The sequence below is a fragment of the Patella vulgata genome, chromosome 2 (genome assembly GCF_932274485.2).
Source record: "Patella vulgata chromosome 2, xgPatVulg1.2, whole genome shotgun sequence".
Lineage (NCBI taxonomy): Eukaryota > Metazoa > Mollusca > Gastropoda > Patellidae > Patella > Patella vulgata.
In genome coordinates, this window is record NC_065880.2 from 7,612,487 (window position 1) to 7,628,363 (window position 15,877).

At 33.9% G+C, this 15,877-nt stretch overlaps 1 protein-coding gene and 1 long non-coding RNA gene across 2 annotated transcripts; both read left to right on the forward strand.

The window, feature by feature from the left end:
* The first annotated feature begins 6 nt into the window (after window positions 1-6).
* LOC130010795 (synaptogenesis protein syg-2-like) lies at window positions 7-4,369 on the forward strand. The gene is made up of 8 exons (XM_056098877.1): window positions 7-182; window positions 646-909; window positions 1,545-1,850; window positions 2,299-2,610; window positions 3,110-3,232; window positions 3,816-3,834; window positions 4,061-4,099; window positions 4,348-4,369. The coding sequence occupies exons 2-8, from the start codon at window positions 744-746 to the stop codon at window positions 4,367-4,369; spliced, it is 987 nt and encodes a 328-aa protein (XP_055954852.1). The 5' UTR covers window positions 7-182; window positions 646-743.
* A 109-nt stretch (window positions 4,370-4,478) lies between these two features.
* Window positions 4,479-8,568, forward strand: LOC130010751 (uncharacterized). Its single transcript, XR_008786035.1, has 2 exons — window positions 4,479-4,608; window positions 5,957-8,568. It is a non-coding gene; the product is annotated as an uncharacterized LOC130010751 (long non-coding RNA).
* Window positions 8,569-15,877: the final 7,309 nt, after the last annotated feature.

Here is a 15,877-nt window from a genome sequence, read left to right on the forward strand (position 1 = left end):
AACTATTACATGTTATGGTCCAGATGGTCGTGTAGTATCTAATAATAAAGATTTAGTTATAAATAATATCAACAGAAATCAATCTGGTATATATAACTGTACAGCTATTACAGTATTACAACCTACTAATGGTAATCAACAAACTAACACAGACAGTAAAACTGTACTGGTTGATGTACGATGTAAGTGGCTAATTAACTGAATATGTCATTAAGATTGTCCTATCTGAAAACAATGATAAATTCTAACAGTTAACTGTTTTATTAGAGACAAATTTAGAAGTTCGAACCTTTAGTTATTTTATTATGCTTTTCCTATCTGGAAAACATTGAGAAATTCTAACAGTTAGCTATATTATTATGCTGTCCCTATCTGTAACAATTAACTAATTGTGCTACACAGTTGTGTTCTTACCCCAACAATACAGGGCTACAGACAAAAAGAGTTTCTTATTTGCAAGCTACAGGGTATGATTAATTTTGTTTTATACCAAACCTTGCCCCACTTTTCTGGTTTGTTCTTTTTCGGTTGTTTTTTTTTGTATTGCATTAAATGATCAGATAAGTCTGTTATTTACTGTTAAATAATAATGATTCAGAATTGACTTTCTAAATTCAGATCCACCTTTTCTATTATAATCTACAGATCTGGATCCAGTCATCATACAATCTGATACAACTGATGCAGATGAAGGTCAGCCGTTTAACTTGTCGTGTTCTACCAATAGTAACCCTATAGCTACCATGACATGGACTACACCAGGTAGTAATACTAAAGAACTAACCACCAATTCTATGAACTATTATAAAGCTACAGCTGATTGTCTAGATACAGGATTATATACATGTACAGCTGTTAATAGTCAGATACAGACACCTGTTAATAAAACACAGGATGTAAATATACTATGTAAGTCAATAATCAATTTTATTAGTCTAATGATTAATTATAATAATAATTGATAATACTTAACACCATTTATATACATACTGAAAATATTTGTAGTGAATATCTGCAGAGGTCGAAACGAAATTAAAATGAAAGAAATGAATTCGAATCTAGTCAAAGAATATTAGAATAGTGTTTGATCTGTATCTTTGGTGTCGTGTAACTGACGGTAAGTCATCAAGAGAAGTTGTTGGATGTTTGTAATTATAACACCTAGTACTCCAAACCCTCATCAGTAATCCTAGCATAATACCATATGCTTGTCCTCAATTTGAACAATATTATGCAGTTTGCTTATATTTTTTATTATTTATATACATACTGAAAATATTTGTAGTGAATATCTGCAGAGGTCGAAACGAAATTAAAATGAAAGAAATGAATTCGAATCTAGTCAAAGAATATTAGAATAGTGTTTGATCTGTATCTTTGGTGTCGTGTAACTGACGGTAAGTCATCAAGAGAAGTTGTTGGATGTTTGTAATTATAACACCTAGTACTCCAAACCCTCATCAGTAATCCTAGCATAATACCATATGCTTGTCCTCAATTTGAACAATATTATGCAGTTTGCTTATATTTTTTATTATTATTAGGTACCCCTCGTCAATACCCCAAAGTTAAATCAGTGATGAAAGTTGTTGGTAATGTATCTGAAACAGTTCAACTGTCTGCCAGTATATTGGCCTATCCTCAACCAACATTTACATGGTATAGACTGGACAAACCTATTAATATAAACGATGCACTGTATCAACAAGTAGATATTCAGAATTCTACTAATATATTTATGCCAACTTTAACTGTTAAAATCAATTCAACTGACTTTTATGGGGATTATAAAGTCAACATTTCCAATGATATCGACCATATTATATTAACCATAACACTCACTACACAATGTAAGTAAAAATAATATATTATTTAATATAACAAAGTACCAAATGGGACGGCAAAATGCATTCAAATCAAAACAAAATTACAAACTATATCAATTATCAAATAAAAACTATCTTCTTTATTGAAAAATGAACGTATATAAATTTATTCTGGGTTCAATTTCTAATACGACGTCTATTCTCTTTGTATATATTTGATTATTGGTCACGAAAATTAATGCGAACAATTCATCAGGTAACTTGCTTATTGTACTATTTTAAACCAGATGTGTCCTGTGGACAATCCAGTCTTGTGTCAACCTATATGGGTTAAACTGTTGACATTGGGCTGATATTCCATCTATTTGTCACTAAATAGATTTCCAAAACAGATTGATTATATAGTCAAAGCATGGCCATTTTGCATCTACGTAAATTTAATATAAACTGTTTTGTTGATTTTATTCTCTAGCTGAACCAGATGTACCCAGGGAATTTATATTGGACAGTTTATCTCACAGTTCGATCTGTATTAAGCTAAAACCAGGTTTTGATGGTGGAGATAGCCAGACGTTTATTTTTGAATATTCTGCCGACAACAAAACTTGGATGAACGCAACAACAGTAAAGCTAACTAACGAAGGCGATGTTTTAAACGGCTGTATAGAAAACCTCAACCCAGACACCCAGTACTTTGTGAGAGTAACTGCTAGTAACAGGTTTGGCTCATCAAAACCAGTTCACCTGGTGACTACCCAAGCGTTAAAAACTTCTGCAGCACCAGGTAAATCCGGTTAAGATTAGTGCATCGCCTTCCTCCAAAACCAAAAAATATTATTTTATAAATACGTATTGCGTTTTAAATGTTGCCTGGAGTGAAGTTCTCAACTCGGCCTTGAGATCATTTCTCAATTCCTTTTGTTTGTTGGTAGGTTTGGGGTTGGTGACAACACTGGGGCTGCCCCGAGACCACAATTGAAAGTAAAGCTCGAGTCGGCAAGTAACTTATGATTTTCGGGATAATACTACCAACTCGGTAGTTGGACTTTTGAAGGGGATCCTAGTGAATCTATCTAGTCCTCTTGACTTTATCCTCTTGAAATGGTATAACATGAATATGTTGTTGTCTTTATTCTATTTTGTAGAGAATCCTATTGACTTTACCCCCTTGAAATAGTATAACTAACGGCAGAATTTTGAAGGGGTTCCTTTGTGAGTTTAATTCCCTTGACTTTAACCTCTCTATGTGGAATATTATATTGTTGGGTTTTTTTATTTTGAAGAAGATCATAGTGAGTCTAATGTTGGACTGATTGTAGGAGTTGTTATTGTTATATTGGTTATTATAATAACAGTTATTATTGTTATTATATTTATTAGACGACGAAGACAAAGGGCTATTCAAGGTTAGTCCCATTAATACATTTGATCGATCACCAAGTCGCTATATTGTGAACAACAATTATTTCAGATATATGAAATGCATGTCCATTTATCGTTCCATAACGCGACATGGGCGATATCTTCCCGTCTGTGGTACCATTTTGGCGAAAAATCAAATGTTTTAACATACGCATACTTTACATTGATCAATGAATCAGATATTGTTCAAAATGAAAGTGAAAGTGATAACCCCTCTCTTTATGCCCTAACTGTATATGCCATGTTATCAATGATAAACCAACAGTAACACTGATATTAATCATAATAATAATTATATTGCGTTCAATAATCCATCTTTTTACGTATGCCCAAAGCACAACATTTGAAGCAATCGAGATTTTAAACAAATGAGGTTTTAGCTGTAACTTAAATATTGTGAAAGTTTGAGATTCTTTGATGTTTACTGGCTACTGATTCCAGAGGCGAGCTGCAACTGTCGCATTTTGTTCTGTTGTGAATTTTTGACTACTGTTCTTGCTGTTTTAGTTTAGTCAGCGTTGTTGTCCCCAAGTAACCTAATTATTTAAATCGTTTTATTTGTTTTAGGTGACAGAAGATCTGCAAAGTAAGGTTTTTAAATTTCGATATGTCTCTTTGTTAAAAAAAAAAATAACTGTCAGATTTGCTAATATTTCTAACTCGTTTGATATATGTTCTGTGCTGAATGAAATATTTATATACAGTTGTAATATCCGTACAGAATGTTATTCATAATAACACATTTATAGAACAAGTTTGTAAATTTTATTATGGCCTTATATTACTGACATATAATAAATTGTATATTATAGGAACTCAGATAACCAACAAGAAGGATTAACAACAGGCATGTATATGACATTTTTAAAATATAAATTAAATGTTAATGGGTTTCAAGGGGCTTGGTATATCTTTAGTTTTAATTATCGGTTTAATTAAATATACAATTTGATATATTATGTTATAATACCTTTAATTCAAACCAAGCGATAACAGTTTGAGGGGATTAACTGATAAAGAGTTATCGCAAAGTATTTAACGAATTGGTCTTGCTATATCTATGCATAAGTTATAACATCTTTAACCTATTTTAATATAGTTCCTTTTGTTATGACGTATAGTATCTTTGAATGGCATTTAGAGAAAATGATATATAATAACAAACACCTTTATGGATAACATTCACTAGGTTTATTAACTGCAACGTTTCAATGAGGATAACGGTGAGAGTTGCAGTTAATAACGTTGCAGTTAATAAACCTAGTGAATGTTATACATAAAGCTGTCTGTTATTTCTTTTGTTATAGGAAGTATCTATGAAAATGTTGGCTATGACCAGAATAATCAAGACAGGTCACAAGTAAGTAAACTATGGGTCTAATATGTTAAATATGTTATCCGGAAGAAGGCGTAGACAATCGTTTGGAGAAATTTCCAATTTTAGATTCTGGTCTATGGTGAGAAATGACCAGTGGTAGCGTTGCCCGATTAAATCGCTTATCTGCCATATAGGTATTTCCTTAATATCCCAGGCATGTACAGGAGCATATTCCTGAAGCAATAGCTCGAGAAATCCCTCTCTGGCCATTGCTGGATTGACGTCCGATACTTGGGCTTTTGAGGGAGTTTGTCTACTTTTCCCGTTCAACCAAATCTATTCAAAGTACACAACGTGACAGTCCTTTGTTTAGTCTGGGGTCTTCCCAAAAACTTTGGACAGTGATTTAAGGTATTAAAAACGGTGAAAGTAGTGTTCATCTCCAAACAGTATTGTTTACATTGTAGCCATTTAATAGTTTAGTTTGTCACGCAATTAGTTTTTCTGCAATTTTCTGCTGTGCACTGGTTAATTGGACGTTATAAAAATCGTGAGTCATGACGTAACGCTATGTAAACATATTTGGCACAAATTGGAGCTCTGTTTAAAGCCGAATGATATTAGTACGCAGTAATTCGTTGTTAATCAGACTATTGGCCAGTCATAATCTGAAACAGGAATTTGCTTCCATTACAGCAGTGTTAAGTGGGATTAGGTCTAATCAAACGAAACACTGCGGTGAGTATGGCACAGGAGCAACTATTTGAGAATATGTCAGCGGTGATTACAGATGATTTATTTCTATTATTTGAGCCGCGATTACGGAAATTAAGTGTTTATAAGGTGAAAGGCAAATAGAAATAAATATAAAAATTCTACAAGAAATGGTGTGGTTGTGTGCAAGGCAGGGGATTCCGTTTACATTTTGGTATACCAACCGCTATGATTCTCCTACGTACATGACTACACGGTGAACCAAACCACACAAGGTACCATGTCCTTGTTCGTCACATCCTTAACAGAAATAGGTGCATTCTCATATCTTTTCCGTCTAGTTTAGAACAAACGGTTCTGTGTTTGGATCCAGAATACTTTAAAATTTGCTTTGAATACGTTTCTCTGGTGGAAGTGGTGTTGCGAAAAGTTCCTTGAAAGAATAACCGTTAGTGGACAGAACAATATAGGAACTAACCGTACCGAACATAGTTATTAGCTACAATATATCTTATATTATCCGGTTTCTAGGGAGAAACGGTTAGATTATAATCTATATGCCGTCTGGTTTATAGACAATGGTGCTGCGATTAGTGCGCTAAAACATATCCGGAAGTACACATACCAAAAACGGAATTAACCGAGCATATTTATTAACTATATGTCATTTTAATAGATTGCGAGAGAGGTGGAAGAGTTAACCTATGTTGAATTGGATTTTGATGGATGTACACCAAAACCAAAAAGTAAGATAACAGAGATACCAACGAAGAGCAAGAACGGTAGAGTAGATTACGCGGATATTGCTCTTGGGGTACGAGGTCCTACTCAGTCTACTCCAAAGAATAGCGACGATGAGGATGATGATGAGATGGGTTATCTACCCCCGCGACAGGACCCACCTGAAAGTTAATGACATATTTAGCATACTATTAATTGATCAATTAAATATATATATTGGTATATTTTTAGGCCTTTGCTTAGATTGTTCTATCATTAGATGGATATAATAAATATCTTGTTTTGGAATACAATATTAAACAGAGTTTTTGAGATATCTTTTCTGCTAAAACATGCTTTCAAAACAGCTTGACACGTGTGTGTTTGCTGAAATGCGTGTTACGTTAAACTGACGATATGCGTTAATATATCCAACAGATTCCTGATTACAATTTGAGTTTTATAGTAGAAATTGACAATACAAATATTTTTGAATAATTGTAAGTCATCGATATAAAATTTTGATAGTCATGTACTGTCAAACATCGAAATAGTGTATAGTAATTTGTCTTCCTAACAGTATTGATCAATTAAATATATATATATATTATAATGTATTGTAATTTAAACTGAATGATAATAAATGTTATCGAATGATGGCTATAATAACTACGATTGTTAAAGGATATATGCCCAGAAGAATTGGTACTGCTTTTTATTATATTAGTCTTTATATTACAAGTATACCGGTATTTAATTTAAAACAAATATTTTGAAGAGAATAGGTACTGCTTTTCGATAATTGTATTCTTTATAAGACAAGTATATCGGTATTTAATTTAAAACATATATTTTGAATAGAATAGGTGCTGCTTATTGATAATTGTTATATTGTTTTTATGTTAAAAGCATACATGTATATTTCGGAGAGAATATGTACTGCTTTTTGATAATTGTTGTATTGTTTTTATATTCAAAGCATACCGGTATATTTCGGTTCTGCTTTTTGATAAATTGTTCTATCATTTTTGTATTATCGGTATTTATTTTTGAAAATATATTTTCAATATGATACTTAATGCTTGTTGATAATTGTTATATTGCTTTTATATTTTAGCACGCCGGTATACTTCGGAGAGAATAGGTACTGCTCTTTGATAAATTGTTATATTATTTTTGTATTACCGGTATTTATTTTTAAGAGATATATTTTCAATAGGATATGTACTGCTTGTATATTTTCAAAAGATATATTTCCAATGAGTGTAATTAATTGTTTTAATGTTTTAGCTAGCTAGCAGGTCGCGTGTTCGAACCCTAGATTTCCGACGTGGTTTACCTTTGTCAGTGGTGCAAGATGGAGGGCCTGACAAGGACAGCTGTCTAGTCGTTCGGATGGGACGAAAAACCGAGGTCCCGTGTATAAATTAGCGTGCACGTAAAATATCCCTTGGCAGTTTGAATTCGATATTTAGTAGGTCATAGTGCCGCTGCCCGGGAAAAATTTCCCTCATAGCAAACTGTATGGCGTATGCCCGTCTTCATTAGCTCAGTAGGAACGGAACAGTAGGACGTTAAACTCCATTTTATTTCATTTAAATCAAGGTTATTTATTACAATGGTGATTCTTTTCTTATTAAATTCTTTTTTATAGTTCTGTTATTTTGAATATTTTTTATTAATTAGTTTATTAATTCAAATTAATTATGTTTTTTCGGTTTTATTTTAAAAAGTTTTGTTCATCATTTCATAAAGAGAGACTCTTATTTTGTAAGTTATTCCGATTTGTTATTATTCTTTATTCATTTTTAAGAATCGTTTCTGTTGGTATTGCCAAGGAATTTCACAAATCAGTTAAAATGAGTTTTTTTAAAATTTACATTAATAATTATCTAATTATGTTATTGAAATGTTTCCCGTATCTTTCGATATAAAGCGAATTTATGTTGTAAGTATAGGAGTTCAACTTTGATAAAATTATGTTTTTTTAATTCATTTTTAATTCACTTGTATTGGGGTTTTTAATCGTAATGTTTTATTTCTAAATTCTGATTTAAGTATTATGAGGTATTTATCACTCATTTAGTATTAGTACATCTTAAAATCATTAATTATTATTTGATTTATCCGCTTTATGATGTTGTAGATTTGTTTTTCGTTCGTGTATTTTAATTGTTTTAGTAGTACATTTTTGTGCCACATTTATCATCTATGTTTATTATTAGTAGTAGTATTATTTATAAACAGTTTTATGTTTCTTTGCTTTTTGTTTAATTAATTACATTAAGTCTCTATTAAAAAGACAACAGGTGACAGCAAGTCAATAAAGATCATGATTAATATTTTACAAAAGCCAAAGTTAGTTAATGTCCAGGCCTCGTTTTTAGAGGATACAAATAAGATACAAAATCAATAGAAGCCAGTGTGATTTCAAGTAGGCTTAACTTTTGAATATTTTTTATTATACAGTTTCATTAAACTTACATTATGCAAGAGCTATATATGCCTATTGCGGGTCCATTTTTTAGGCCTGAAATGTTATATAAACTATTAATTAGACATTTGTTACACAAACAAAAGAAGACCATAATCAACTCTCGATGGCATCGGATACTCGAAATTTCAACTAGATTAGAACGGTTCACCATTTAAAAATTTAATTTACAAATGGGAAAGCGAGGCAAAGTCTCGAATATACCAGCGTCCTGGTTACCACAATGCACACATCTCGTCAAAACTACAAACATGGATAACTTGGCTCAGAATGAAGTAATTTGAATGACATTTTCAATATTTTCTTTTTACATTATCTTTTTTTGAACTATTATACAAGAATGGTCAGTTCTTTATGTAAATCTTACATAATGTATCTAACATAATGCGTTTTCTATTTAGACGTTGCTATCAATATGTTTTCTTTTAAGTACTACATGGACATAATAACTAAAAGTGCTATGATATATAAAAATAAATCATGTATAGGTGAGTCAATACAGGCTAGTCTAGATCCTGCCAGTCAATATTGATTGCGCATCAACTATGACGAATATAATATGCGCAAAGCTCTCATACTGGTTCACATGCAGAATCTCGTATATCTTGAATGGTTCACAGGAAGTTTGAGCTTCACACTGTACTATGCATTGTTAGGTGGGAGAGAAAGGCATTTCTCCTAATCACCGCGTGAAACTAATATGCAAGCATCCACGGATGCTATTTTGTCCTGACTGATATCCCCTGTAGTCGAAGCTGAGACACTATACACTGGAATGATCGAAACTAACTGTTTGACAAAGTTTAAAACCTCGATAGATCCTATCAAATGTCCGATCTAAACAACGAACATACTGATTCACCTTTTTCTACACAAATATTATAGATAATTAGTATTTTATACAAATATAAATAATTAGTTTTTTTAAACAAAAATAAATAATTATAATTTTTATACAAATATGAATAATTAGTTATTTTATGCAAATATAAATAATTAGGATTTTTATACAACAATAAATAATTATATTTTTTTATAAAACTATAAATAATAAACATTTTTCCACACACATATAAATAAATAGTTTTTTATACACCTATAAATAATTATTTTTGAAGAATTTAATATATCATTTGATATTTTTGATTGATATATCCTGTTGTTCAGACAAGTTTACATAATTTATATACAAGTATAATTAAAACACAATGTAAACAATGAAATTATTAATATACAGCTACTTTAGCTTACTTATAATTTTTAACTGATTTATAGTTTATATATTAAAATAAAATTTTAAAATAATTTTGTTGTTTTACGTGACTTTAATTGGTCTCTTAAAGCCTGTGACCTTCAACGGGGAACATTTTGGGAGAGAAATGGTTCCAGCTGGAGTCAAAATTAACAAGTTGGATATTACCATTGAAACTTTATGATCCTCCGTGTCTTTCTTTGTGCAGTGGTGACCCGGGGAGGGGTCCCATGCCTTCTTGGTTTTAGCCATGTCAGTTCCTTGGCATTTTCCAAGGCATGCAAAGGGCAATGAAAAGCTTCTTGTCATTCGGACGTGACGTAAAAACGCAGAACCTTGTACACTTTGAAACAAATATTTGATATAAGGTAATCGATTAAGTGTAGGCGGAATCGAGTTAAAAGAATTTATTAAAACCTATCGAAAACATGAAAATTCTGGAAATTACATTTGACAACATACCAAAGCTGCATAGAAGCCACCAGCTACATGTTCTGACGGTAAGGGTCAAAGATTATGGTACATTACGCACGTATATATCCCACAAAATGGAATGAAATTGGGTTTAACGTCCCACCGTTCTGCCCCGGCTGGGCAAATGAAGACGGTCATACGCCATGACCGTTTGCTATGAGGGAAATTATGCCTACTCTAAATTGATTTCCAATTGCTAAGGGTTCTTTTACGTGGGTGTCAATATATACAGGGGACCTCGGTTGAGAAACAGATAGATATTTATTCAGCTATGTAATTGCATAAAATATAATAAGTCATACACCTTTAAGAAATGCAAACTAGGTATATTGAAGAAAAGGAGCTACTTGAATAAAATCGTACAATAAGGGCGATAATCCAGATAGAGTTAGAAAACTGATCAAATTTAAATATAATTATTCAATTTGATCATTACCCAATATGTAATCAGTTATATACTGATACGAAATGTCAAACTTTGTATGTTGAAGAAATGGAAGTTTCGAAATTTCTTTTGAAATACGTAACTATATTTCGCCTTTGGCAGTGCAATTTAAATAAATAGATCTTATTCAATGTATCGGGAGATATAATTTATACTTTCAGCCAATCTGATTAAAACACAGATCCTGTTTCGTTTCGTTTTTTATTGTTCAAAATTTCGCTTTACTTGTCTTCACAGCACTAGGATCTAGACGAGTTGTTATATAACAGGCGTTCTAGTTGATGTGAGGAATTAGCCAATAAACGATATGTTATGGCGAGTTCCTGGCGTGCTCTGCACTCAACTGTGGGTAAACCTTTAGAAACGTCAACGCTGATTGATTAATCAATGTCTGACGTCATAGGTCAAATGCGTCCACTCGACAGAAACTAGGTTGGGGCTAACATATGGTTCAATTTTTTTTCAATAATTCGGTTGCGCGTAGGAGTCTTTAGCAGTGGGAGGAAACCGGAGAACGAGGTTGGACAAGCGACCTTACTCCTTGTCACGTGCAAGCGGGGAATCTAAACCACACCAGTTGACTCAATGACATACCTTATGACACAGTGCGCACGTTCTAACCATTCAGCCATCCAACCACCCGGGCAGGTTGATAAGAGTGTTCTGCAGATAATTGGTGGCGGCACAATTATTGTCCATGTGCAGAATATTAAACTCTACGTCCCAACTTGCCTTTGTTTACGACGACACGTCACAACAAGACCACAACACTTAATGGTTTGTCAAACATTGCAAGAGAATGTAGTAATGACATTCCTTCAATTACCCGTGTAATGCAGCGTATGTTTTGTATAATTGAAAGGAATCTATATGAAATGCAACAATGAAATGAAATGAAATGAAATGGGGTTTAACGTCCTACTGTTCTGTTCCTCACCTGGGCTAATGAAGACGGGCATACGCCATACAGTGTGCTATGAGGGAAATTTTGCCCGAGCAGCGGCGCTACGGCCTACTCTTATATTGAATTCCAACTGCCAAGGGATTTTTTACGTGCACGCCAATGTGTACACGGGACCTCGGTTTTTTGTCCCATCCGAATGACTAGACAGCTGTCCTTGTCAGGCCCTCCGTCCTACATCACTGACAAGGGGAAACCACGCCGGGAAATCTGGATGAACTTTCTCGGCCAATGCAGGGATCGAACACCCGACCTCCAGGCTAGCGAGCCAGCGTCTTACCCACTTAGCCACGTGATCCCCCCAAAAATGCAATACACACACAACAGACTGGTCGAGAACAGACACAAAGATAATATTGTTATTTCTCGGCTCGTTAATTTATTTATTAACCTGGGTTAAGGGTTGAACTTACAGTTGGTTATTTCAAGTGTTTGATATATTGTAATAATACGCAGTAAACCATTCAGCAATTAATACAATATTTATATCGTTCTTGTTCCTTAATGACGGTCTAGTTTATACTTAACCATGGGGTTCTACGTTTCTGGTATTGGCTTTACATTGTGATCTGTTCTCATGGTTCCTGAATTATTCAATTTTCTAATTTAAGGTTCCGTAGTTTCTGTAGGTTCTTTAGCTTCATCCCCTACACTGTGTAACGAGAGCATCGTTATCGCTGCAATATACGTCCACATTCCTGCTTTGATTCACATGGTACTTTTTTTTAAAATAAACAAGGCTAGGAGTTGGAGTTGTTTTGCCAAATATACAAAACGTGGCTATGACATCGCCCCTCAGTGTCGGGACATGCACCAAAATAAATAGTTGCTATTCTTGCGGTATAAGAAACAAATATGCCAAGTTCCAAGATGATCCAATCAGATTCAGAATTCCAGCCTGTAGACAAAAACCCCAAATGTTGGAGGTGGCTCTGGCCCTGTGGGTTGGACATGGACCAATTATAAATAGGTAAACCCTATGATGGATCATACTGTTAATAATTGCAACCTGTAGTACAAACTATTAAACAAAAAGTGGGTGTGGTGCCGCCCAATAGGGGCGGACCATCTACCAAAATCAATAGTTGCCTTCCTTGGGGTATAAGGAATAAGTATATCCAAGATAATCCATTCCGAATTGTAGCCTTCAGACTCTAAATACAAAAAATTGGCGTGGTTCTGCCTTTGGGGTGGGGACATGCACCAACATTAATAGTTGCCGTCCTTAGGCTATAAGGAATACATATGCCAAGTTTAAAGATGCTCGATTCAGAATTGCGGCCAGTATACGATAAATTGTGCGTGGCCCTGTCCCTAGGAGTCGGAACAAGCACCAAAATCAATAGCTGCCGTCCTTAGGCTATAAGAAATCCTTATATCGAGTTCAAAGACGACCCATTAAACGTCGTGGCCTGTCCGACATAAGCAAATCGTGGCAAGATATTGAAACGCGCCTGTTGATTCTTACATTTCCAATCCTCTTCACTGCTATAAATGTCAGAAATTTGGACACAACAAGGCCTTCTGCAGAGGAAAATACACCGGCGCTCATTGTAGCTATGATGGCCACGACGAGAGCGCTGCCTGTCATGCTGAGTTTTGTTGAGTTAATTGCAAGGGTAAGCATTTTGATTATTCTCGCGAATATCCAATATGGCACAAAGAAATCCATATCTGTTCAAGCGATAGATGTAACCTAGCTAGATCAAGAGAAAAAGCCAAAATATATCACACCAGATCTTAAAGCTACATTCCTAGTAAAGTATTTATCGGGTGGATATTTCCAATACAAGTATGTCAATTTTGGTTTATGGAAAGTAGAAATATCCAATCTTACTAGAAAAATACTGGATTAAACATACATTATGGGAGATTCGGTAACGAGTTGGCAGTTCTCACTATAATAGTTAAAAACTAGATAATGTAAAGGCAATTTGGTAAAAATTTCATTCAAATTGATCCACGATGAACCGAGAACTAAGCGACTGAAATTCCCATAAGCCTTGGTCATCATTACTAAAGTCAGTACCATAAACAGCATAGTCTCGATTATCCATTTAATCGTTTAATCGAGAAGGAAAGTTATGCAGTAAATCGGCTTACAATCCACTAAAGATCGCAGGCTAGCGCTGCCATCTAGAGTTGATTATGGCCTGGATATGTTAATTAATGTCTAATTAATAATTTAGATAACATTTCAGGCCTAAAGAAAGACCTGTAATAGACAGATTTAGCTCTTGCATAATGTATGTTTAACTGAAAAACACTCATGGAGCGTATACAGCACACAAGTGTACGGGTTTCCCTAATCGACAGCCCGACGATTAGGAGTGTCTGCATGCGTGACGTTGAAGGTTGCACGCGGAGATTGAGCGCTTGGTGTACATGTTGATAAACTTTATGAAAAGTTTGACGTACAACACTTTCTGAGATAAAAATCACGGAAAAAGACGCGGGCAGTGCATAGTCCGAGAAATTAATTAGGCTTCGATATTTGTAAAAAAATAGTCCACGATAAAGTCAACATCGTCTTTTGTATGCAATGAATTCTCTTCCGACATCGCACGCGTTATGTCACGTGACACTAACATGACCTATTTTGATCGAGTTGTTATAGCCGGGTTATTCCCTGACAATTGCAATGTGTTGAGAAGGATACGAAGCAAAATTATGATAAATTAATTAGTTTGAATATGTTTTTAGTCCAAATATATCATCAAATTATCCAGTTTGTACCCCGGAATGTATCTTTAATAAAGGGTCCTCGGGCTCCTTAAGTCGCGGGAGTGCTCGACTAAAAAGTACTGCAAAATAACATGATAATGGACCCTCAACATTGCCTAAAACTGAAGTTGTTGGGGTTATTTCCTCTACTTCAAACCAGTCTGGCAATGAAGTTCCTTCTTCATAGGCATCTGAAGCTGTCAATCTTGATTCCAGGTCCACTGGATTAGGATCGCAGCTGAAGAGTAACCAACCCTCATAGGAATAAGTAATTGTTTGGGTTTGTTTTAAGAAAGGAAATTAGAAAAGAGCCAGAGACGGGTAAAAAGGGTTCACAAAATATTTAGGTAAACAAAACGTTTACATTTGACGTAAACCGATGAGCAAAATGCTTACTACAGGAACCAGCGAGCATTTTGAACCAATCACGTTCAAATACATAAAATCAATGTAAATCTATGGTTAAATTAACATCATTTTTCAACGTAAATCTAAGGCAATTTTTTTGATAAGCAAAGTCTTGGAAATATACCCAAACAATTAAACAATGGATACAATCCCGCATATGTTGTTGTAAATGGAACAACCAATAACTGGATGTTATTTACCCATTATTATTATATTCGAACTCCAACTATTTATCAATGCACACACACTTGTACGTTTATTTAATCAACAAATATCCAAACAGAAAAATGGTTAGAAACTCGACACAAAATTAAGGTTACATTTAGGTCATACTTTTTCTAACGTAAATGTAGCCAAACCATTTATGACGATAAATTAATGCAAATTGGATTGCAAAAAAAAAATATTATTATTTTCGAACTTATATCTAACCAAGATGACGTAAAATTCAAATTGGCTTGTTAACTGATATCCAATATACCCTAGCTGTATATATTTGTATCAATAACCTGTATGAAACAACACTTGACCGTAACTAAAATAAGTGAAATCGAGCTTTAGCGACCCTGCTGTAGCGTATTACACACGTTACAAATTTGCACCAATGATATTTAATCGAACAATGGAAATGCGTTTCACAGAACTGAAATCAAATTGCAAAGTCTTCAGCATATATAATATATAATAAGGAGGTATATCAAATCTAAATATTTAGTTAAATATAAAATAGAAGATTCCACACGAAAAAAGTAATGCTATAATTAAACGACGCGCATCTACTTGGGTATCATGTTGCCCATAATGCGGTAACAAATTAAATTATATAAAGCCATTGATAATAGACTGAGGGTTACTATTGTTGTCGTGCGAAATATGCATTAAAAGTCAGTTAGCAATTAACAGCATTTCGCGTGATAACATCGAATCAGCTCTATTACAACACCAACCACCAACAGGAACGCTACAACATCAACACCAATAGCAGCTTTCCAACAAGCTTCACAGTCTTTATAACACTTTGTAAAAACGATAACAATTAAAAGTCAATAATGACAAAAGAACAACCGTACGAATGAGTGTGAAAATGATGTTGCTGGTGATAACATGGGTGATGAATAC

What these genes read in the sequence shown, in the direction of transcription:
- LOC130010795 (XM_056098877.1), top strand. Translation starts at nt 744, where the DNA reads ATGACATGGACTACACCAGGTAGTAATACTAAAGAACTAACCACCAAT. An exon ending in CATAACACTCACTACACAAT is followed by an intron (nt 1,851 to 2,298) that starts GTAAGTAAAAAT and finishes TTTATTCTCTAG; the next exon opens with CTGAACCAGATGTACCCAGG. An exon ending in AAAAACTTCTGCAGCACCAG is followed by an intron (nt 2,611 to 3,109) that starts GTAAATCCGGTT and finishes TTTATTTTGAAG; the next exon opens with AAGATCATAGTGAGTCTAAT.